Consider the following 24229-nt stretch of genomic DNA (forward strand, 5'->3'; position numbering starts at 1 on the left):
GCCACAAATGTGCTTTGCATTAACTAAATGACCATATCTCCACTGCCTTTCCATTGAAAATTTAGGTGTAAGACACCTCCCCCAGTGAAAACCTATGCACTCCCGCGGGTTCAAGAGCGCTTCCTTAAACCTGTAGTATGGATGATCTGGAGTTCTTTGCGGGCTTCTTTTTGTGGTCAGAATGAACACGAAACACTCAAACGCCTACTCCGGCAGGAGCCCCAGGGCCTTTCATGTGCCTCTCAACAGCACCGCGCTACAGCAAGACCTTCCCCTTATCCCGCTCCTTCAGCGCTGGCCAATCAGAGAGCTTTCCCCTCAGGGCGCACCCCCGCGACCGAAGTGAGCCGAGCTGCTTCGTCTCTTTCCGTCAGCGGAGGCCCGGTAACTTCCGACTGCACCAGAAGTTAGCACCGAGGCTCTTCGGCAGCTTCCGGAAACCCGGAAGGGAGGAGGTCGAGCTCGTTCGGGTGTTTCCGTCACGGTCAGGGTTGGAGAAAGAAGGGCTCCCGAGCTCCCGTCTCGACCGGTCATGTGGCTGCTCTCGCGAGCTCTCCGTGTGGCGCAGGGCTGCCGTGCCGCCGCGCTGCCCCATCGGAGCCGCCGAGCAGCGCCGGGCAGGGGCAGCGTGGCGGGGACATGCCTGCTGCTGCCGCGCTGCGGCCTGAGCGCCCGGCCCGGCCTACAGGAGTTGTTTGCCGGCCCCGCCTTGCGCCGCCTGCTGGAAGCGCGGGGCGCGGGCGGGGTGGGGCCGGAGCTAGCGGCGCGGGTCCGGCGGCTGCGCGACAAGGAGCAGGAGCTGTGCGAGACGCGGAAGCTGGCGCGGCAAGGTGCGGAGCCGTGAGGGGCGGGGACACCATTAGCATGTGCTAGCGCAATTGGCAGTGAGGCACGGGGTGGTGGGAGAGCACTGAAACGTGGGAGGTGGAGGAGGAGTGGGGGGAGTTGCGGGACGGCTTCGTCGTGCCTTCCATAGCCTAAGGTGGAGGCCTGTATGCAGGTGCGTGTCAGCTGACGCTTGAGGGAAGAGCAACAGCATCAGTGTCAAGTAAAATAATGATAATACATCTGGCAGAGAAAACGTCTTTTTTTTTTTTTTTTTAATTATTTTTTTCTTGGATGTAGGCCTCAGCATCAGTTCGTGCTGCCCCCACCCTGCGGTTTAACTTTATTGCGTTAGCAGCTACACGCTGTTAGAGTTTCCAAATAGTGAATATTTTTTACCCTGAATCAAACTTCATTTTGGTAGCAGTTAGAAACCAAGATGCAGGAGAGGAGTACTGCAAGATCAGTAAGCACTCACTGGATCATGAAATGTTCCCTAGATCCGTACTTTGCTAAATACTGAATAATCAAAAGCGTTAACTCAGTTTTCTGACTAATGTAGATGGCAGACACTGCGTAAAAGTAAATTTTTTTAAATTATTTTTATGCAATTCATTCTGTCCGACCTCAGACTGAAAAAGGAGAAATAGTGTCTGTGAACAAACTAATCATTGACTCAAACTTACTGAATGAAATGGAATGGAAGATAATTTTTTTTCTCCTTTCAGAACCTGCTGAAGAAGACAGTGCCATCAAAACCAGGTTTAGAACTTCAGCATAGTGAAGTGGTCACAAGGGCTTAATCAGTAACTTTAAGCACTTCTGTAGCTCATCCTTTAAAATATTTCTGTATGTTATTTTAAACTGATTTTAGAGCCTATATTACATTTGCATCTTAAAGTATGCAACTGCTGTTGTATTAGATTATTTCTTAACTGCATAATAATAATTGCATATCAGTAGCTGGCTTGACTCAGATAGATTTCTGATGCTTTAATTCTTATTCTTCCTTACGTTAGCCTTAATGACTAGCACTTGATCAGTCAGTAGGTATTGTAAGAAAATAAAGAGAATTGGAGATGATCAAGTTGACATGTTTGAAGAGTTACAGTCAGTCAGCCATGCGTGCTCTCAGCCAGCTGTAGGTAAAGCATACTTGATGTTGAAACCAATTTATGCATTATTATCTTATTTTCTTTCCTTCTTACAGAAGGGGTGGGGTGTGTAATTCATCAATATTAAACCTAAATTGTAAAGTCAAAAAGTTTCTTTTAACATTGTGCTAGTGACTAAATGCCATTATAGTGCTAAAAAGGTGTGGCTTTATTATAAGTGCATCTCCTGTCTCTACTGAATGCCTTTAAAAGCTTGCTGTACACAGAAAAAGAGTCTAGCATCTTTCTTTTTCTTGTTTTGCTGCTAACTGTGCAGTTAGGTGTTGCTGTGCCTGCCCTAGTTCTCCCTTTTCTACTGTGTGTACCATTTTCTCCTTTTTGGGGGAATATTTTTTTCTTCTGAGCAAGTGAGCTGTATCAGTGCAGATCAGAGGCTGCTTAAGATACTGATTAAAAAAAAGACCTTTTTTGGGGGGGTGTAGTGATGTTTGATAATGACCAGGAAAAAAAAAAAAGGAACATTTTACCATATCAAAACTACTACAGAAAAACAAGCATTAGTATTGATCAGTCAAGTAAAACTTGACTTATTATGTAAGGTTGTTTCCATAACTTTGTTTTTAGTGATGTGTTGGAAGATTTGCAGCTGCTTTGGAATAAACTGTCAGAGATAAAATACTTTAAATTACTACTAACTGTCTTCAAATTATTACATACGATGATAGGGGTAAAAGTCCTTTTAATGAAGAGTTTCTATTGTGGGGCTGCTGTGCTGTTTAAATCCTTGGATGTTCGTATTACACTGAAACACAGAAAGTAATTTCTTAGCATCGCAGAATGGATGAGGTAGGAAGTGACCTCTGGAGATCTCCTAATCCAAACCCCTGCAGAAGCAGGGTGCTCAGGGTTGTGTCAGTTAGGGCTAGAATATCTCCAAGGCCAGAGACTCCACAGCCTCTTTGAACAACCTATGCCACTACCTGACCGCTAGCACAGCAGTTGCTAGGGCTTGTTGTTGTGTTAGGTGTTGTGGGGTTTTTTTTGTGTATTTTTTTTTTGTTTTGGGGGTTTCAGGTTTTGTTTTTTGTGTGTTTTGTTGTTGTTTTTTTTTGTGGGGTTTTGTTTGTTTTTCTTTTGGTTTTTTTTATGTTTAAATGAAACTTCTTGTATTCTGGATTTTCCAGTGTCTCACATCTGAACAATATCTGGAAGTACTCTTAATATATCCTGTGTATTTTTGTTGCAGACTGTATTATTAACCTCTTTTTCTGACAGGTTTAGTGTGTTGGGGAGATGGATGGATTTAGGGTTTGGTTTGGGGGTTTTTTTTTTGTTCATTTGTTTGGGTTTTGAGTTGTTTTTTGGTTTTATTTGTTGGGGATCTTTTTGGTTTTGTGTCTTTTTGTTGGTTTTTGTTTTTTTGGTTTTTTTTTTTTTTTGAGCAAGTTGTTCATGTAGTTATTTTTCAGAAGGTTTTTGACAGTGACACCGGTACAAGTCTAAGGATTAACTATACCAAAATATTCCAGATGAGAGTGAAGATTTGCGGAAGCTTGCAGAAAAGGAAATTGCTACCTGTGAGGAAGAGATAGCTGAACTGAAACAGCAGGTTAGATACCCTTTAAAAGCCTGTATTTTCTTGGCATTCTTTAAATTAACAAAGCCAAATTGTCTTCTCATCAAAATAAGATATATACGATAAACTCTTCTCGTTCCCTCCCTGCCAATAATACTTCTCAATTAGCATCTGTTATCTAAGGAAAATGAAAAATGCAGATGGTATGGAGACAGCCTGAAACTGTTTGAATCAATTCATCTTTATAAGTACAGCTTTTCTTGGCTGAGCGTAGCTTTATGGATGCCTGGCTTTTTTATCTGTTGGAAGTGTTAGACTTGTGTAGTATGATCCACACTAGTGTTTTGGCGGTTTTTTTTTTAGTAAGTTAATACTATGTAACTACTTTAGACTGCTACCTTATATAGTTCTACATAGTACCTATGTTGTTTAACAGTAGTGATCTTCACATAAACAGTTACATAAACTCATGTTACTGGTGAAGTAGAAGCTGGGATTGTCGCATTCTTTATTCCTTCAACAACAATGCAAGAGTCACTTTATAGGTACTTTTGTAAATATTTATGATTTTGACAAAAGGAGAAGTCTGTGGAACAAAACATCACCTTAATGCTAGTAAGGTAAGATGATTGAAAAGCATTTGTGCAAATCATCCAGTTTTGATCCAGCCTGCAAACTTGTGATATAGTTTTTTGGTTCTAGCTGTCTTCTACAGATCAAGATAAGGCTGGCTCTCCCTTTTTTAGTAAAGAAATTAATAATACAACTCGGTTGTTGTTGGACTGTCTTCCTGAACACCCTTACGTTCTTAGCTCTGCAGTGGAGACCAGGTTTAAAGGGAATCTGATGAGAAGGGAGAGGCTCATCTGGCTTGCAAGAACCAGTGTGTATCCTGTGGTGTCCAAACAATGCAGTGCTCCTGATGGATAAAAATCCCTGTAAAGTTTTGTAGGTCTTGAAAGAGACTGATGTAGGTCCAACAACTGTGAACAGACACAGGGAGCATCCCTCCCCCACCTCTTCCTCACTGCTCACTCATCACTGCAAGAGCATGAGAAGCCTGTCCTCCCAGCAACCAGCACGTTAGTACAGAAGAATGCAGCCTAGATTGATTACAGGCTTGTCTGGCATTTTTTACTATCTCAGCAGTGAATAGCAGTGTCAGAGGGAAGTCTTAGCTGGGTATTCTTGTGTTCGCAGATAGTGTTCCTTTTGATTCCTTCAGAAGAAACAGATGAGAGTGATCTTGTCATGGAAGTAACCGCTGGAGTTGGAGGGCAGGAAGCCATGCTGTTCACCTCGGAGATATTTGATATGTATCAACGATATGCTGCCTATAAAAAGTGGAAATTTGAAATATTAGAATACTTTCCCAGTGAAATAGGTCAGTAATGAAAATACATAATCTTTGTAACTTTTTAATTTAAGTTGAAACACTCGTTCATTTGACACTTGCATTTCCTGACTAGAGGAAGCTAACTTGCACTAAGTTAATTTTTGAAGTGGAAGATTGTTTAAGTATCTGAGTACAATTTTTCTCAGCTTCTGTATTTGAGAAAATACAGAAATTTCATTTCAAAAGTACTATATGAAATACTAAAGTGCTAATAAATAAAATTTGTCTTTCAGTAGTTTCAAAAAGCAGAAATGAAACTAGGTGGTTGGCAGAAGAAGATTCAGAAAGTGATGTGCATATGTTGGTTTAGCTTTATAATTTTTTTTTACAAATACAGATTACATATACTTCTTTGGATATGCTATTTTACTTAGATGTTTGGAGTTTCTAGTGTTTCTAGATCAGTTTAGTGGCAGGCTGAAAATCTGTTTGTTATTATGAAAATCTATTTGTTATCCCTTGGCAGAGACGGATCAGTATAATTAAAACTATTCTTGAGATTTAATCTAGAACACCCAGAATTTATCTGAATAATGTCATCTGCAGATTTATGTAAGGAAATGGGATGTTTGGGTGTAGCTCATCTGTAACAGCTAATGGAAGAACAAAGTGGAGGAATTGTTGAAACTCTTAGAGAAGGGATAAGAGATCTAATTCTTTATGAAAGCCTTCAACTGAAGTTTCACAGGTAGTCAGTTTAACAGCTTGATGCCAGTAAAAGGACATGTTTCTCCTTTCTCCTTACTGCCTCACTGCCCGAGTCTGAGCAGTCCTACCTTTCCTTTTTTTTTTTTTTGATGTCCTTTCACTTAAACTGGCAAAGACTTTGCTTTTTATGACTGGGATAGTTTTTTGCCTAGTTGATGTATTAATTCAGTTCTCATGAGCCTTAGAGATAGCATAAGATAAGCAGCAACATAGAGCTGAATGCAAGTAGGTGGAAAAACTGGATCTTCTGGTGATGATGAGCTGTGAAGTTGGTTCACTGTTTCTCATAGAAAACAGTGTTCTTGCATCTCATGGAACAGTGTCTTTACAAAAATGGGGGTTGATAGGTTTACACAACAAACTGAGGCAGTAACATGTTAGTTGATTTTAGGTTAATCCAGTTAGTGTATAAAGTTGTTTCACAATGATCAGGCTGCTGTCTCTGTGTTACTGCTGACTTCTTTGCATTGCACTTGTGATTATGCATCTCTGCAGTCTCATCACCAAGTCAATCCAACTGAAAATACCACAGCCCTCTTCCCTCCCAACCCCCCTGATTAGTTTTAATGTAATTCAGCACAAGAGGAGAAATGCTTGTGGAGGGGTGGGGGCAGAACAGTGTGGTTACTGGTGGTGGCAGTAAGAAAACCAGGACCCCCTTCCAGCAGCAAGATGTTCAATTATCTTAAGCCAACTGTGAAACTGCAATCCAAAACATGCCCAACCAGTGACAGGGATTTGGGTTTTGATTGACAGATTGCTAGTCACGTTTCTCAGAAGGCTAGATTTGCTAAGTCTGTCTGTTTTAACGGATGCGCAGGCTTACTGTTATCCATGCTGCTGTGAGTAAAGCTAGCACATTTTGCTTACTTACATGTTGGTATGGAGGTAATGTATCATAGTGGGTATGGATCAGTAGACAGGCTCATGTGCAGCTTACTGCTCCTAACTCAGATTGGTTGTGAAACTCTACCTGTATTCATACTTTCATCAGCATTTTTTTTCCTTTGTTAGTGAAATGTTGAAGAAGAAATGAGGAAAGGTGATAGGATATGCAGTCTGTCAGAGAAACACTATTTTTTCAGTCAACACAATGTAATTACAGAGAGATTTTTAGCAAACTTTGAGAGAGGTGAAGCATCTTCTAACACCTCTGTTTCTTTTATGTTATATTGTGGACTCACTTATATTTTCAAGCATCTTGAACCCTTTCTGTTCCAACTGCATAGAAGTTAACAAAAAATAAATATGGAAAGCCCACACCCTGAGAGGCATTTTGTTTAGTGCCTTAAGTGGGAAATTGGGGTAATAAGTTAAACTAGTATATATCTAGCTATATTTTATCTTTGAAACTGCTAGGTTTTTAATGGCTGTATTTATTTTAAACTCTTGGGCTTGCTGAGGGTTTGCCTGTGCACAGAAATGAATGTTCAGGAAGGTAGTATGTAAATTTAGAGAAAAATAGTCAGCCTTAGCCTTTACTAGCCTCTTGCAGTGTTTTTTCTGATCTTACTTGCATGACCACATGTAACCAAAACTGAAGAGCTAGAAATAAATTAGGAGGCAGGGACACTATAGAATGCCACTGAAAGGGCATGTTTGAACCCCCAGGTTCAAATTGTCTGTGCTATGCTGAGTAAAAATTAAGTAAGGGGACTTGCTGGTGATACGAGGCTATTGCATCCCATCCACACTCCATGTTTGTGGAATGCATGAGCAAAAGAAATGTCCTACATGAAAACACTGAACTCCCACATTTCAGAGAGCTGCAGAATTTGGCTGAAATCTGAATGTGGACATTTGTGAACAAGGTGACTGTTAAACAAAGCTGCAATTAAGAATTGGTTCCAGTCCACACTTAAGTGACTTTATTCATGTACCCCAAGGAATGCCATTGTTCAAAATCAGCATGTTCAAGATTTACTGCACATGTTAAAGCACAAACCCACATGTCATTATTTCTCCACTGTCTCTGACACTGTAGTGGCAGACAAAGATATGGGACTTTGAATCTGGGTGTGAGATGCCACATGAAAAAAACGATGCAAACTCAAACCCTTGTTCTGTGAACATCAGTTTTCAGGCTGGAGAGGAACATCTTACTTGAAAGGGGCAAGCACATAGTAAGAGCTAACCTTTGACAAGCTAATGTCATGACATGTCTGCCAGGGTAGAGGGTTTGTTGAAATATCATTGGATTTAGCTGAATTTCATATTAAACCTGTGTTCATAGTAGTTGATTTGAAGCAGTATAACCTAAATACTTGACTTTTAAACCAGTTTCACAGTCATTTCATCTGAAGAACTATAGTGCTGCTAGCACACTGTTGTCTCTAGTAACTTAAACTCTCCTAAATGTCACAGAGGTGGCTGCAACTCAGACAGACAGCGTGCTTAAGTATTTAAGTGGTAAATTAATAGTTTTAATAAACAAATTACAATGATGTCTAAATACAGTGTTTAAAATATAACAGCATAGAACCAGTAAGTTTTTTTACAGGTTTACAGCTGGTTTTCTTCTGTATTTAAGGTGGCTTAAGGCATGCTGTTGCCAGTATAGCAGGTCTTGAAGCTTACAAGTACATGAAATTTGAAGGGGGAGTTCATCGTGTTCAGCGAGTACCAAAGACAGAAAAACAAGGACGCATCCACACCAGCACAATGACTGTTGCAATATTACCCCAACCGACTGAGGTAATATTTATCTTTTAGTGTAACAGACTTTGCTATGAGCAATGTTTTTACATGCTGTATTGCTAATACTCGTGTTTTCTGTCTCTCTTGTTATTCTTTTTTAATGATCTTTTTAAATCTTAATTTTAAGCTAAATCGTATTTGTTCGTTTATTTCACTTTGTGTCTAGGGTGTGAAATAAAGAACTTCTGTGTTTTCTCGTAATCATAATCTCAAGAAAGTCACTGGCAGTTTACTTCACTGTAACTTGAAAATTCACTCATCTCTTGCATTTTTGTAGGCTTTACATTTTTTGCAAAGTAACAAAAGACTGAATTAGTTTACAGAGCTCAAAGAGATTTCTTTTAGCACCTCCTCTTCCCCATTTTTGTGGTGTCCTCACTTTCCAGAGTGTATAGATAATAACTAATTTTCACCATGTTTGCTTGGTTACAAACAACTGGCTAAGAATTAAAGCTTTGCTTTGGTCTTTGTTTCATGTTGACCTAGCAAACAGTCAAAGATATTACTACTTCCTGTTCTCTTCCAAAGTTGTCTTGCTCCTTCCAGAGACCATCACCCCATCCCAGAGCCAAAGGGAATTATCTTCCATTTTATCTAAAAACCATCTGGTCAAGTTCAAATATTGGTTAGCTGTTCTAGAAGAGGGTGCAGAGCTTTCAGAAGAGGGGGAAGATCAGTGCTAAAGGATGGTTATGCCGTAGGCTACTAATCGTTTGATTTCCCAGTTTCCATCATGTTGCATTCCAATTTGGCTACAAGGATTTGTTAACATGTTTATACATGGAAGAAAGCTACCACTCATAAATTAAAAAGTTTGATCTTGCCTGAATGTGCCTTATAAAATAAACCAGCTTTACATATCTGACACCTGCCTGGACAGAAACAACATAAATTTGTTCTTTCTGTCTTTTTTTTCCCATCTCCCGTGACAGATGAAGCTGCAAATTAATCCAAAAGATCTACGGATAGAAACAAAGCGAGCTACTGGAGCTGGAGGCCAGCATGTCAATACCACAGACAGTGCTGTACGGATAGTTCATATTCCAACAGGTGCTTTTTTTTTTCTGTTAGTACAAGATCTACATTGCAAAACCACTGTCAGAATTTCTTTTGAAACGGTGGTTTTATTTTCAGACCTAGACAGCAGTAGAGCAGAGTTTTCATGTGTGTTTATAGTACTCTAAATGCACTATTGTGTACCCACTCCAATTTGTAATAGTGAAGATTACTGACTTCAGTAGATAAGCAATCCATTTTGCCATTGAGCATGACACTCTAAAAGTGTCCAGATCAATTTCTAAGAAAAAAGTTATATTTACACTTTCAAATAATGAAAAAAAAAAACTGAAAAAAAACAGAATAGGTTAAAATCTGGTTATTTGTCTTCTCTTGACTAGTCTCTGAAAGAGAGATTGCTTTATTTACATATTAAATTGTTGCTTTTCATTGTAGAGAAATTGTTCATTTTCCATTTGTCTCCTGGCTCCTTTCCCATAGATTACACACATAATTAGGAAAGCCATGCTCACAGCTCAGGTTAGGAAACATAGGAGGGATAAGATACACCTTCAAGTACTACCAGATTTTAGCTATCCTATCTTTTTTTCTTAATTGCCATTCTTAAGCTTTTTACTTTCTTTTGAGCAATCTACAACAGCTGCCTTGACTTTCATTGCTTTTTAACTTTTCCTCTCCTCTGCCACAAACATTAGTCAGGCTTTACAACCTCAGGGTAATCTTGAGTGCTCCTTATCTTTGCATATCCAGATTTTTGCCACTGATTTCTTCATTGTTATTGAAGATATTAATCCATTCTACACTTGTTGCATCACCTCAGCAAAGCAGAAGGTAAACACTGGAGAGGATAGAATTCTGTTGAAGACAAAAAAAGTTCTCCAGATTCAAAAAGCTTGGATTTCCTGCATGTTTGGAAAAAAGCCCCAAACAATAAAACCAGCAAATTATAAATTATTTTTTTGTTAAAGGTGGTTATTAGTATTTCTTACAGAAATCCTAAAGTTTTTGCACATTTTTGTTGTGGTTGCGCACTAGAGATAGTTCATAGGGGGCTTTGTGTTGCTTTATCTCCTTTATCCTCTTCCACCTTTCCCATCCTCATTCCTTTTGATTTCTTTTCCTTTACAGTTGTCCTGTTACTTCTTCTATTCCCCTCATCCTATCTATTTTTATAAATTTTCACTGCAATCTGAAGCTATTTGTAAATAAGTCTTTCATAAAGTAATACTATTCAATCTTAGAAACGCATACTGTGGTCTTAAAAGAGTTACTTAAAATAAATCCAAATAACAAATAGCTTGTGCCATCTTCTGCTTGTATTTCTTCTCCCTACTCCTTTCTTGGGCTGTTCACTTCTCATCTTAACTTGAATTTTACGTTTTGAAGGGAGAAACTGCACTTTATTAAGAAAATTGTGCCCACATTTGTATATTCTGATTATATTCTATATACTCATTATCTCTTGTATTTTATTACTCCTTAAATTCTGAATTTCCTGGAACTGTGACGAAAAGTTGCAAGTATTAAATGTGTCTTCCGTAAGTCAGCCACAATATGTATCTTTTATATCATTATTTACCCGTTTAAATTTCTTGTCCTGTGGGTCAAAGCACCTGTACCACTCAGCCTGCACTTCTCTCCAAAAACGTATCATTAAATGTTAATAAGCCTGGACTTTTACATTCCCAATCCAAAATACGTTTTGAAGAAAGAAGCAGCTTATTGTAACATAATACAAATCTTTAGAAATTGCAAAAGAATGTGTTAATGTTAAGTGCTAAATATTCTGATATTTTTTGGCAGGGATCGTGTCTGAGTGTCAACAAGAAAGATCTCAAATTAGAAACAAAGAGAAGGCTATGCAAATGCTATATGCTAAACTATACAACGCCAAGCTGGAAGAAGAAACCAAAAAGAGAAACAGTGTTCGAAAGATTCAAGTAAGTTTCACTCAGTAAAGTTATAATTCTCTATGACCGTAAGTCATTGGGGTAACTCCTGTGTTGAACTGCAAATAGTAAATGAAAGTATAGAAGAACAAGAGCCCAGGGAGGACTTGAACGAGGCAAAAAAATGTCACATTCTACTTCAGCAGTAAAGGTCTGTTAGCCAAACTTAAAATTTCAGTAGTATGCAAATTCTAGAGATCTAATGAAACAAACTGGATTACAGCAGGAAGAATGAGAATAGTATTGGAAAAAACATGCAGTAAAATTGTTCTTTAACATGTTTGAGAACAGTTACTGCAACTAGTGAACTGATCTGAGTACCAACTGAGAACTAACATATTTTGGATAAGTATGGGAGGAAGAGAAAGTTTTTGCTTTACATGCTTTATCAGTAGTTCACCCTTTTTATAAAAATATGATGATGATAAACTGATTCTTGTTTGACAGATTGGGACTAAAGGAAGGTCAGAGAAGATCAGAACATACAACTTTCCACAGGACCGGGTTACTGACCACAGGATAAGCAGATCAGTGCATCATATTGACTGTTTCATGCTAGGAGAAGAAAAGCTAGATGAAATGATACAAACTCTGAGAGAATATGCTGATTATGAATCTTTAATGGAAATTATTTCAGAAAATGAAAAAAAGACTCTATTATGAACATTGCTCTTTGTCAGCCCATTACAACAGATGTGGACTTGTGTCTGCAAAGAAGCTTCTTGGTGCACCACCCAGAAAATTCAACTGCTTTTCAGATCCTGAATGACACCACAACTTGTTTCCTCATGACTGATAAACAGTTTTCTTACTTGCTAAGTAAAAGACTTTATTACCTTTATAGGAGACATTATTGCTGAAGCAGTCCACTTAAAAAGTAAATGTATTTAAGCCGGAAGTAGCTGCAGTTTTAAACTTCCTCCACTGGGAAGATGCTGATACTGCAGTCTTGAAAGGTACGCATTAAGCAATTAGCTATTTCTAGTTAAAGTTTTAATTTAAACAATAGTTTAAGCATCAGTAGAATCTCAAATAGCTTACTTGAGAGAAAAAAACATGCTATTGTTTGAGTGATTAGAAGAAAGTAATAAATGGCAGCACTACTGATCTGCGTATTTGTTAATTACTTACATGAAAGAGAGTCAAAGTGTATCTTGTTTGTGTTTTCATGACCACCTAGCACTTATTACTAAACACAAAAAAGAATGTTTGGGAATATCCCTTGTTCCAGGAAAAGAAAAAAAACAGAGCTGTGGAAGCCAAATGGCAAGTTATATGAATTTATTTTGATTCAAAAGAGAAAAGAATCATGACACTATTGTTTGGCTGGTATTTCCATTTGGCTTCAGTTCAGTTTCTTCTTTATGTTTTTAATCAAGTCTCCATTTTTTTTATTTTTCTGAATGTTACACAGTATGAATGGCATCTCGCTGGTTTTGTCTATTTATTTAAAACATTTGATCTGTGAAAGCAAAGTAAACTTTTGCCTTTTCATTTTACCGTTGTATGTGCACATGTTTACAGCTATGGGTAAAGAAGGCTTTAATTTCTATTTTACATTACATTTTACAATCCCAAATATATAAAGAAATACAAACCCTGCAGCTTCCATGCCACATTATCCCATCATGTACTCTACATACACACAGAATGTATTTGGAGTATAAATACCAATAAGTAAGAAATTGGAAACTAGGGAAAAACATTACCGTGAACATGTGAGTGTTCATTTTCAGACTTCTAATAAAAATTAGTGTAAGAAATCAGAATATGAATAAATAATTTTGCTATAGATATTTTATAGAAATGTGTTACTTAAACATCCTCTATAAAGATCAATCAATTATCAGTTTATTATCTTTTATTACATTTTAGATTGCAGTTTGAACCACTTCATGTCAAAAAACTGCATAGAATCATTTAATACATTTATCAGCTTTGTTTTCTAGGAAATACTGTGTAGCAACTATGATTGAGTTCCAAATCTTTTAATTAAAGATGTATACATGAACTTCAGATTAGGAGCATCCATGCATAAGATTAGGCATACATATTTCCTGTTGGTAAGTGTGAGACCTGATTTACTAGCAGATCTACAACTCCCACTTGGGACCTAAGAAAGTAAAAATAAACGTTGGTGCATTTTGTATGTAAAAATAATTAGATATTGATTGGAGCAGAAATGAGGACTGAAGTCTTTATTCCTACCAAATCAGCACTGTAAATGGAAGACTACAGAGCCCTTGTGACAGTCTTCCTAACTTCACTTAAAGCCAGGCTATCTTATGCCAAGTGATGGATGGAGTTTGTGATTCCTTCTCTAACTTTAGCTTCATGTTCCTTCAGATGAGTAAGAGCCATCAGTCAGGTCTAAGCACTGGACTACTGCATGAAACTTCCCTAAGCATTGGGAGTCTTTGTCACCCTAGACCTTCTGGCTGGTGACCTGGCTGGCTACATCCTTCTGGCTCCACAGCCTGGCTGTTCTTGTCTGGCTTCTGAAACAAACACTGGATGCATTGTTGCCTTGCAAGTTGCCAGCCTCTGATCAATGTGAGAAAAGCCATGGTTCTGGCAGGAGGGTGACAGAGGTACTCCAAAACTGGCATGTGACAGTGCCATACAAGGCAGACTTTGCTATCTTGAGTGGAACCTCTGTGGCCTGTCCTGGCAAATTTTACTGGGTGAAGACTAAGTCTGGTTCTTGCTCCAAATTAATTTTAATGTGAGGTCTTCTGTCTCACTGCAAATGCAAGCTCCCTGAGTTGTTGAGAAGATTGTACTTTGAACACAGAGGGATTCCTGTGCTAGTGTCACAGTATCACAGTATGTTAGAGATTGGAAGGGACCTCAAAAGATCATCTAGTCCAATCCCCCTGCCGGAGCAGGAACACCTAGATAAGGTTACACAGGAACGTGTCCCGCTTCCCTGGCTCCCAGTAGCTCTCCCCTCCGCCCCATAACCTCGATTGCACTGCACAATACAGTTCTTCCACGGGGAGGAACTCAGATGTAGGATACACTGCGCGACTTCAGAAGCCCTTCTCCGGTAGAGGAGCTCTGCATACTCTTAGCGTGCACTCCCATTGTGCAAGGCTGGGGGCAAGATTCCAGTCACATCCATTTAGAAAAAAAAAACTCAGATGGAGCTGGGCGCCAGGCAGTGCTTAGGCTCCTGTGTTCCCCCCCACTCTCTCCAGCCCCACAGAACGGAAGTCTTGCTCCTTCAGGAGAGCGCTGGGAGACCGTTCACTGGACGGGCGGGAAAAAAAGGGGGCAGACAGGAGAATGGTGGGAACCGGGGGAGCAGGAGACCAGAGGGAAGAACCCGGCCCCGCTTTGCTGAGAGCCCCGTCTCCCGCGCTCCGCTCCGCCCCCCCCTCTCCAAGCTCCACCCCGCGGAGCGCGCGCGCGCCACCTCCTCACCACTCGCCTCTCTCCTTGCCGGCCGAGGAGGGAAAATATGATCCCGAACGGCTCCGCCCGCGGCTGTTCTGATTTGCCCCCCGCCTTCTGCCCTCCTCCCATTGGCTGGCCGCCGCCGCCAGCGGCTTCCGATTGGGCGGTGCGATTTTGGATACCAAATTCAAAGTTTAAAGTACCCGGCGAGAGCAACCGCGCGTTCACTGCCCGCGGCCGCGCAGCCCTGCAGGTGAGCGGGAGAGCGCGGCAATGGGGGGTGGGCAGCGGGACTCCAGCTTGGGGTCTCTGCAGCGGGGTCTCCGCGGGGCTCCGGGCTGAAGACTCTGCTCCAGGGTCGGCTCTGGGCAGCGGGGCTCAGGGCTCTGTGGCCGGTACTGTGGGGGCTGCTGGCGTACGTGGCGGCGGGACTGGGGGTGTTGGCGGCGCTCTGAAGGGCATCAGGCGGATCGCACACGGGGATCCCCGGTGGCCGCCCTGCCTTGCCGCCCTCCCTAGCCTTGCCCCGCAGCTATCCAGCCGGCGGTACTGGATGGATGGATGGATGGATGGATGGATGGATGGGACGGGACCGGACCGGACCGGACCGGACGGGACGGGACGGGACGGGACGGGACGGCAGCGTACGGGCAGCCGCAGAACCCCGCGGTCCCGCCACCCAGTAGCGTGTGGGACTCGGGTCCGCGCTGGGGTGGGGAGCGCGGCTCCCGCCGGCAGGCAGCGGCGGGTTTGGGAGGTGCCGCGCCGCGCTGTCTCCCGCCCGGCCACGCCGCCTGAGGGGGACATCCCCTGGAGAGCTCCTGCCCGTCCCGCCACCAGCATTTCAGGGGGATCCTCGGACGCGGGGAAAGCGGAGAACCCTGAAGGCGCAGGGCGCTGTTGAAGGGCCCGCGGGCACTGCAGGGCCGGGGTCCGATCTACCTGCAGCCCACCCGGGCCATCTTGAGTGCTGGACGGGAGCAGGCTGACAGTGCCCGGGGGGCCCGCTGCTGAGGCAGCTGGCCGGGGCACCGGGGCAGGCCCTGATGCCCCGAAACGTGGGGGAGGGGGGAAACACATTTCCCAGTTCTGCGGGGTTTCAGCCCAAAAGCTCCTCTGCTCGCTGGCGGGAAGGGGAGGAGGAGACTTAGTGAGGGTTTGCAGCTCTCCCCTAACTCCCACTGTACAAAGCCGTGAGCGTATTTGCGCATTTCTTCCCCCAAACTAAGGTACGGAGAAGGGGCTTTTAACTCTGAAACGTTTATGAAACGCTTTTTTAAAATACTTTTTCCAAAACTGTTGGAAGTGCTTAAATCTCTTGAAATACCCGCTCCTGCTTGAAATAAGGCAGATTATTTTTTTTCCCCTATAGATTGCAAAGCATGTTAAAATATTTTTCCCCTTAGATTTAACACAACGGCAATGGCTTCCTTCTCCCCTTCAGCTCTCGCCCATCCCCCCGCAATTGTTAATATAGATAGCATCACACCTCGGGGGGAGGGGAAAGGAAAATGGCAAGAAAAGGTCCGTTTCCCTATAATATCTTTTGACCCACTTAAAATCATGTTCGTAAGCAACCTTTGTTTCGCTTTGACCAGTGTTTCAAGAATGCTGCTTTCCATTCTAATTCGCACATGTATCTAAACCCTCAAGCTTTCCCTGTGACACGCAGCCTCCTCCTCTCTTAAAATGCCCCATGAGATACCTGGCTGCATGAGCAGCATTGCCTCTGGGCTTGCTTGCCAACTTCAGGCTGCACTGGCCTGGCATACCCCTACCAGGGCCTGCTGTCACCCAAGGACCCTCTGCCACTGGGCTGTCTTGCAGGGGCCACAAGTGTCCTTAGTATATCCCTGCATGTAGGGTAGGAAATGGAGGCACTAGTCTGTCTCGAAGTAATCTGTACTGGTGGAAAAGTGTAAAAAAAAAAAAAACCCACAAAAAAAACCCAACAGTAAAATCGCCCATTTGGTTTTCCCATCCCAAAGTAAAGCAGTGTAAAGCTCCAGTTTTCAGGAGATAGATTTGCATAGTGGGTCTTACAGAGCCTTAGTCCCACTAGTTGTCTGTGGTTTAGACACTGGAGGGCGACCTAGATAAAAGGTTAAAATTCATAATGCAGAAGGAAGGCATGGTTGATTCTTTATAAGAACAAGTATTTGTGGTACAGTTTAGCTGTGATGTAATGCTGTCCTTGTTTCTTGCAGGATACAAACAAAATAATGAAATCAAACCTTAACCGCTCTTTCAAAATGAAATGTGATTTTGGTTGTATGTCTCTTCATGCTGGGGTTGCACCACTGAAGTCTACTGTGGAGAAAACAAGACTAGAAAAATCCTGCCCCTTAAATTATGAGAAGGATTTTTGTAAAAGGTGTGCTGAAGAGCATCAGAAAATACTCCTTAGTGACTCATACCATGTGGCCAGCAGAAATCTATATCCTGAAGATGAAGGAAGACCTGTACATAACAAAGAAAACAAACAAGTAACCCAGAGACTTGATGATGGTATCGATGAAATGGAGGCACTGGACAACAGTAAATTTGATGAGGACAGCGGTTATTCCTCTATATTAAGTAGTCAATACACTGATGCAATAGAACATGAGGATATTATACCATTGGCTGGGAATCTCTGTGGAACACCAAAGCATTGTCTTATGAAGAACCAAAACCAAACACAGTTTTCGAAGAAAACTTTGTTGCCAGTGATCCATTATGAAGAAATGATTTGCTCAACTTTGAAAAAAGGTGGTAAAAGAAATCTCAAGTCTTGGGCTGCAGTAAACAAAATTGTTTTTATGGGAAAGATTGAACTTCGCAACCTAATTGGAAAGAAAATGGGATTAGATAGAATAGACATACTTGCTGAACTCTTCCAAAAGGACCTGAAGCATATATTAGCAAACATTTTAAGGCATCTTGGTGAGACGGACTTGATCAAGTAAGTATATTAATCTCATTGTGTTTCATTGGGAAAGGAAACAACTTAATCAGGTGGCTTAAGAACGTTTTACATATGGGGCTTGTGACATATGCTCAGTGGTCAGTACTATGTTGTAACATATTAAAATATGAACTGTCAATGTAAGCCATTATATATATGGAGAATGTGTCTTTTCCCTAGAAGGCAAATTTATAGATTACAATTGTGAACATATCCCATCTTCTACATGAAAGAAAAAGATAACATAGTTATTCCCACCATTGAGTAAAAAGGTTTTCCCTTTCCTAAAAGGTAACTGATATGTTTGTATTCTCATTGCAGTTTTGCCAAAGTCAGCACAACGTGGCAGAAAATTCTACAAGAAGATAAATGGATTTTCCAAATTTATAGTAAAGCTGTGAAAAACCTTTCCGTAAGTTTCTGCACTTGTTAGATATTTCAAGCCTAAACCAGCAACTTGAGGACTCCTCCCAGGCCTAAGCAATCACAGAGGAGTTTTCTAGGCTGAAAACATTGTCACTGGAGTGTCTGAGTTTATTCTGGTAGGATGCCCTGCTTCAAGTCTTGCTGGTCACTTCACTGTCTTTTGAGCCCAAGGAAGGTTGATAGAGAAGGTTACCCAAGGAGAGAGGCAGATGTTCTTAAGAGCTTCCACATGCTGTGTGTTACAGAGGAAGGCAGGAAGGAGACGGTCAATTCCAGCACCGCCCACTGGGCAAGCCTTAGAGGCTCTAAGCAGAGGCTTGCTTACTTCAGCTACTTCAGCATCTCCACTGATGAAGAAGGGAGAGAGGCACTGAAAAAGTGCAACGTTGGCTGCAGAAAACAGAGCTTTTTGCACTGTGAGCTATTCCTAATGCCTATTTGTTCTATGAAATAAAAAATACATTAAGCATTGTGTTTTACCATGGCAGCACTCTTTCGAAACGCTAGGGGTGTTTTTCTTCCTTGAGAGGTAGAGATACAATGAAGCAAGACTTAGGATCTGCCACAGAATAAGGTGGTCAGCTAGTTAGGAATTTAGGTTGTATTTTATGGTTCTAGCCTGTTGGGGTGAAACAGTTGGACACCACTGAACATTCATCCCATAAAGTTTGATTTCTTCCCTGCCATTGTATGCTTTTTTTTTTCTTTTTTTTTTTTAACTTGAACTGCAAACTTAGAAAATTGGTGGGAGGAGTTTCCTTTTTAAGACTTCAAGCATTCCTGTTCCCCATAAAGAATTAGAAATATTGCTTTGGGCTTTAAAACACTGCAGTGACCAGGTTACATGCTTTGCCTAAATAATTATGATGTGTTAATATGATAGTACACTGCATTGCCTAACAGAGGATGGGTGGTTTTGATGGTCTGAGCTAGGGGTCTGTTCTATGCATTTGTGGTAACTTGCTCAGAAAGCTAAGGTAAAATTAGTAGCATACTACTTCGTATGAAGTTTTATTAGTGGAAACTTAGGCAGGAGGAAGGATCAAAAATAAGTTGTTGGCTTCTATTAAATGAAACCTCAGCATCAGAAAAGTCTCATCTCAAATTTTGTTCTTCTTTTTATTAGATTGGTACTAAGGCACCAGATCATGCTGCAACAAGGGATTATGTTCTCTATCGAGAGGCTTTAGCTGCCATTCAGAAAGCAACCCCACCAAAAAACTTGAACAAAAAAAGCACCAGATCCAAAGCATCTAAGAATCACAGCAGGCTGATGGAGTTTTCTGAGGTAACTGGTGATTTCCATTTGTCTTTTAATTTCTCATATGTTGTCCAGCACACAATCAGCTTGTAAAGTGTGTTTCTGAAAGTAGTATCTCCAATTTGAAGTGCTTATAACTCTCATTAGTATTTCTGCCCGATTTTTTTTATTTGCTTTTGCTTATTTTACGACAATGTCACAAGTGGAGAATATCAATACATTGGGTTGTTTTGCTTTTTTTTTTTTTTTTTTTCTTCCCAGGTACCTAGGGTACCTTCAAAATGCCTTTGTGATGTTTTGGGGGTTGTTTTTATTTTTATCTTGGATTTGATATGAAAAAGTTCAGTAATTTTCTCTTAGTTTCCATGGGCTTATAATGCATCATGTTTTCCAGCTAAGCTAGCAAACTGGCAACTTTGCTAAAAAATAAAGACCAAAGACTAAGTAGCTCTTTAGGTCTTATATTTTAAAATAAACAAATGGATATTTCTCCTGTTTATTCTGTGTTTTTGGTTTTGTTTCAGTTTTTTCTTTAACTGATTATCTAACATTAAAATGTTTGGTGTTTTTAATTACATCATTTTAGTGTGATGCACATTTGGGCTTGTCAACAAGTGGCCCAACAGCCTTAAGTTTCTTTTCACCTTGTTATTTTTCTTAACTATTTTTGTCCCCCACATATAGGTGTAAGTCTACATTGCAAATCTTATAGGACTTGAAAATATTTACTGAAAGTCATTGGTTATTAATAAGCAACAGATTTTCCAAATTAGAAAAAGATTTCATACTCAAGCTCAAAAGTCTTATTCTTCAACTTGGTGTAATAAGAGAAGATGATGTAATAGCACTGGAAAGTATGATAAAGCTGCTCTAATACTACTGTATAGCACTTTATGGCATTAGGAATCTGAAAGTTCAACTGTACACTGAAGTAGCAGTCTAAAAGCACACAATTTAGTTATATAAACATTTTGCTTTTAACATCTAAATGATATAAAGCGCTATGCAGAGCTATAATTTTCTAATGCTGAATGATTTTGAATAATTGACCTGGTTTTGTGTCAAAAAAATGAATTAATTTGAGAGAATCAGGAATTGCTTTTATTTGGTGTCTCAAGTAAGTGCACTACAGCTGAAGTTTCTGGGACGTATTGCTTGCTTTTCAAAAATGTTAATGATTTAAATGGCATTCAGATGTATTTTCTCTCTTTTTTTTTTTTTTTTTTACTGAGGTTAGCTAGATCACCATCTTTTCATGAAGTTTGGAGGATTCGGGAGGGCAGTGTTTGCATTTAGTCTGTCCTTTAATTTAAAATTTGAAGAATTTTAAATTGGCCACCTCTATTCCTCTATATCTCTAGTCCAAAGCACCTGCAGCTATAGCCTGAATATTCCTGTTCAATCTCCTATCAGAATCTGATATAACCAAAATTAGGTTAAATCTGTGATTTATCTTTCTAAGAGTAGGAGAAGTTACAGTATGTTTTGTGACACATTAGATAACACCAGGGAATGTTTGGGGTCTGTATTTACCCTCCACTCATGATTTTCTTTATGTGCTTTTCCGACAGGCTGCCAAGACCTTGAAAACCACTGAAAGCCTTAAAGCCTGCCATCGCTGTGGCTCCCCTGCAAAGTATGACTCCTATCTACAAAGAGCGATGTGCAGTCGTGAAGGCTGTGGCTTTGACTTTTGCACAAAATGCATGTGCAGCTACCACAGCTCCAGTGACTGTATGAGCACCAAATCAGTGAAACCCAGCTCAAAGTTTGAACTGCTTCCTGGGACTAAGAAAAGCAAACACAATCTACAGCGGTTGTGATCCATCCATCCCAATACAGATTGTCAGGGTTTTGGGGTATGAGGTTATCTTCAAAGAAAACCAAACAGGAAAAATGCTTTCTGCTATTCTGTATTTTTTAAAAAAGTTAATTTTATTACTCCTCTGTGCTACATGGTTGTGTTAAAATTCCTAGGAATCATTAAAAGAACTATTCTAAAAACTCTTATTTATTTATATGAAAAAAAATAATCTGGATACGAATTGGAATAACATTTTAAATATTGTCCTGGCAATTTGTTTGTTGAACAAAGCAAAACAGTTTTGGGAAGTAGCCTTCCATGTGTAACCCTAGCAGTTCTTCAGTGACAGAAGGGGAAGCACAAACTGTTTTATTTAAATTTTTACTCTTGTTCAAAAGTCTCTTAAAAGCATTTAGAGTGAGAATGTCAAGTGAGGTGGGTGATGTCCCTTTTAGCAGAAAATTATGAGGGAGTCTAGATTTTATGCTTCTCCTCCCAAGGCTTTGCCCTAATTTTAAAATGTGAAAGGTCATAACTCCTTGTTCTCTGATGCCTTACGTTATGTAAACCTTGCATTGTTGCTCTTCCTTCATCTCTTCATTCAGGTTTTCCTTGAACTGATAATCTTTCCAACACCACAAAAAAAAAAAAGTACTGTATTTTGGCTCTAGTGCTAAAAAATACATTGCCAGTTTTTTTCCAAATAAGATATTTTTTTAATATTTGTATATATTTGTAAATATTACTTTAAATATTATTCATGTTTGTCTTATAAATGTCAAAATAAATTGCTGTTTTCAACCACAAGATCTTAAAATTCCTATTTATCATCTTAAAAGATTATTTTTCATGCTCATTTTTCAAATTTTCCAGTAGGCGGTGCTTAAAAATGCTGATTTATTAACAAGGAGCAGATACCCTGGTTTTGTGTAAAATGTACTGAATCCATTCTCCTGCTGCATTCCTGCAGCCTACCTAAATGCTTTTAGCAGTAATTGCTGATAGTTTCTGAACCAATGCATTCAGTGGAGGATTTTCTATGGTCTGAATATGTGCTGCTGCTGCAGAGCTAGCACACTGTTAGCAAAGTGTGATTCCACAGCAAGGACTGATCACTTTCTGGAAATGCCTGCGGCTTGGGTGTGGCTTTTCCTCCATCAGTAAGTAGATAACAGACTGGGAAGGCAGCACTGTAGCTCTTGCTCTTTGAAGTGGGACACATGTTCTATACTGAATGGCAACTTTTCCTGCACTTGTTAATTTTCAGTTTGTGACAGCAGTGGTAGAAGCAGTTGATCCATCCCTCTAGCATTCTGCTTTTATGTGGTGAGCTTAATCCCCTACTCTAAACCTGGGATTTAAAATAAAAGGCTGGGTGAGTTGTATCAAGAACTTTCAAGAACATAAATCTTTAGTTTATTGTAGCCCACTTACAGATATGCTCAAAATGTGAGAATGACCAGTGGGAGTCTTCCATCCTATTATAACTTTTTCTGGTAATTAGGCCAATTCACTTTCACCAACCAGGCAAGAACAAGAACGGTTTTTGTATAGAAGTAGCGGCCCTCAACTACTGGATAGTGGTGTCTGCAGTATTTGTGAGACATGGAAAAGGCAATGGTCAGATGTTTGATACGCATGCAGCAGCTGTGAGTCTATGAGGCAGAGCACACACAGACAAATATTAAAAGCAAAAGTTTGCTCAAAAGGTTTACCTTTTCAGGTTTTGAGTTTACTAAGGGGAACTATTCACTCTCTAGTAGGCCTAACAATCTGTACACGGAGAGAGTGAAGAGCAGCTGCTTTCTGTGTGTTGTTTTTTTCCTGTTGAAATTTATCTGCTTACGTAGAATTTTGAGAAAAATCCCTTGTTACCTTCAGATAAGGGGAATAATTGTACTATATGGCTTCAGGGTTCACAACTGGAGATGAGCAATATGAAGAAATATCATTAACTTCCGACTGATAAGAGGCAGTTACCTTCTACCTGAAATCTTGTTGGAAAGGTCAGGTTGCTTGACCTCTAAGAAAGCTTTGGCCAAGCTGTACTGGGTTTGCTGCTAACCATTATGTTGTTTCTTCTTACCCAACCATTTTTGCCTTATCCTGACCCTTAGTCCCTTGCCTACCAGCTTTACTGTTAATAATCAAAATAGACATTCAAGATTGCAGTCTTCAGCAGGTGGGTGACAGCTCCTTAAGGACCTTGGCCTCTCACCAATGCTTTCAATTTTCTTACGCAAAGCTGAAGAGAAGCATGGGGATCTGTGGTAGCCTTGCAGCTATTTCTTCCTTTAGGGTAAACTTGCCTAACAGTTGAAACCTTGCCCAGCAATGCTGAACATTGGACCTATATAAAAACTGTGCATCATACTGAAAGCCACATGATTGTCGTGTCATAAATACCTTTATTGAACGGTGTAGGGCAGAAAAAAGCAGAATGGACAATATGTCTCCACCCAGGCATGCTGGCATCTACTGCAGAGTGAGAAAGCAGCTCATCATAGTGGGTGTGTTGGATGTTAGTACTAATGGGTGCCCCAGCCAGTGCTGAGGAGAGTGATTTGTATGCTAAAGATAGGAATAGAGGAGTAAATGCAGATCGTTGTTAATGTCTGTGCTTGGCCTATCTTGAACCTGCCTTTGATATGTAATCAACGTGAAAGTTGTACCTAGCACAAGAGCATAGCACTTGCCATATGGAGATGAGCTGTCTCCAACTACTACATCTGTGCTGTCAAAACCACTTTCAGACTCAACATTTGGCAGCCTCAGTGACACTGCAGGGACACGATAAGCTTCTTGCTCACATTGCATATGCCTTTTAGATCTACAGAGGGTGATAAATACCCACAGGCTGACAGAGTCCTATGGCTGGCTGGTGCAAGAGTACAGATCTCACCCAGTTACTTGCTTATCTCTAGACATTGCTCTGCATGGTGAGGAAGACTGGGATGCTCCTCTGCTCTGAAAATTCCTGTGGCTAGTAACATTTCCCCCTGGCCTGACCAAGTATGGAGCCAGAATATTCCTTATTTCATCCTGACTCTACCTGGGAGGGAGGCAGAGACAGGTTTAGGACCCTCTGAAATCCATGTTTAACTTCCAT

The 24229-nt window shown here is 40.5% G+C and overlaps 2 protein-coding genes across 5 annotated transcripts; both read left to right on the forward strand.

The window, feature by feature from the left end:
- Positions 1 to 388: 388 nt before the first annotated feature.
- Positions 389 to 12782, forward strand: MTRF1L (mitochondrial translation release factor 1 like). Of its 3 annotated transcripts, none has more exons than XM_061378773.1 (7): positions 389 to 830; positions 3470 to 3549; positions 4717 to 4900; positions 8151 to 8314; positions 9250 to 9367; positions 11138 to 11274; positions 11731 to 12782. In XM_061378773.1, the coding sequence occupies exons 1-7, from the start codon at positions 533 to 535 to the stop codon at positions 11944 to 11946; spliced, it is 1197 nt and encodes a 398-aa protein (XP_061234757.1). In that variant the 5' UTR covers positions 389 to 532; the 3' UTR covers positions 11947 to 12782. The 3 variants fall into 3 exon arrangements, with proteins under 3 accessions (XP_061234757.1, XP_061234755.1, XP_061234756.1); XM_061378771.1 differs by having other exon boundaries at positions 691 to 830; positions 3410 to 3549; XM_061378772.1 differs by having other exon boundaries at positions 715 to 830; positions 3413 to 3549.
- Positions 12783 to 12921: 139 nt separating this feature from the next.
- Positions 12922 to 21719, forward strand: FBXO5 (F-box protein 5). 2 transcript variants are annotated; one of them, XM_061378770.1, is made up of 5 exons: positions 12922 to 13346; positions 16890 to 17626; positions 17951 to 18041; positions 19182 to 19343; positions 20888 to 21719. In XM_061378770.1, exons 1-5 carry the CDS (start codon positions 13290 to 13292, stop codon positions 21137 to 21139), a joined length of 1299 nt encoding a protein of 432 aa, XP_061234754.1. In that variant the 5' UTR covers positions 12922 to 13289; the 3' UTR covers positions 21140 to 21719. The 2 variants fall into 2 exon arrangements, with proteins under 2 accessions (XP_061234754.1, XP_061234753.1); XM_061378769.1 differs by lacking the exon at positions 12922 to 13346 and adding an exon at positions 14732 to 14935.
- Positions 21720 to 24229: the final 2510 nt, after the last annotated feature.

Source organism: Neopsephotus bourkii, unplaced genomic scaffold (assembly GCF_033783945.1).
Source record: "Neopsephotus bourkii isolate Nb327-2 ecotype Australia unplaced genomic scaffold, CSIRO-AGI_Nbou_v1 NB_1767, whole genome shotgun sequence".
In the NCBI taxonomy this organism is placed as follows: Eukaryota; Metazoa; Chordata; class Aves; order Psittaciformes; family Psittacidae; genus Neopsephotus; species Neopsephotus bourkii.

Coding starts and splice junctions, on each gene's coding strand:
- MTRF1L (XM_061378773.1), top strand. CDS start 533: ATGTGGCTGCTCTCGCGAGCTCTCCGTGTGGCGCAGGGCTGCCGTGCC. Junction 831..3,469: donor GCGGAAGCTGGCGCGGCAAG/GTGCGGAGCCGT, acceptor AAAATATTCCAG/ATGAGAGTGAAGATTTGCGG. Junction 8,315..9,249: donor TATTACCCCAACCGACTGAG/GTAATATTTATC, acceptor CTCCCGTGACAG/ATGAAGCTGCAAATTAATCC.
- FBXO5 (XM_061378769.1), top strand. CDS start 14,747: ATGATCCCGAACGGCTCCGCCCGCGGCTGTTCTGATTTGCCCCCCGCC. Junction 14,936..16,889: donor GCGGCCGCGCAGCCCTGCAG/GTGAGCGGGAGA, acceptor TGTTTCTTGCAG/GATACAAACAAAATAATGAA. Junction 19,344..20,887: donor GGCTGATGGAGTTTTCTGAG/GTAACTGGTGAT, acceptor CTTTTCCGACAG/GCTGCCAAGACCTTGAAAAC.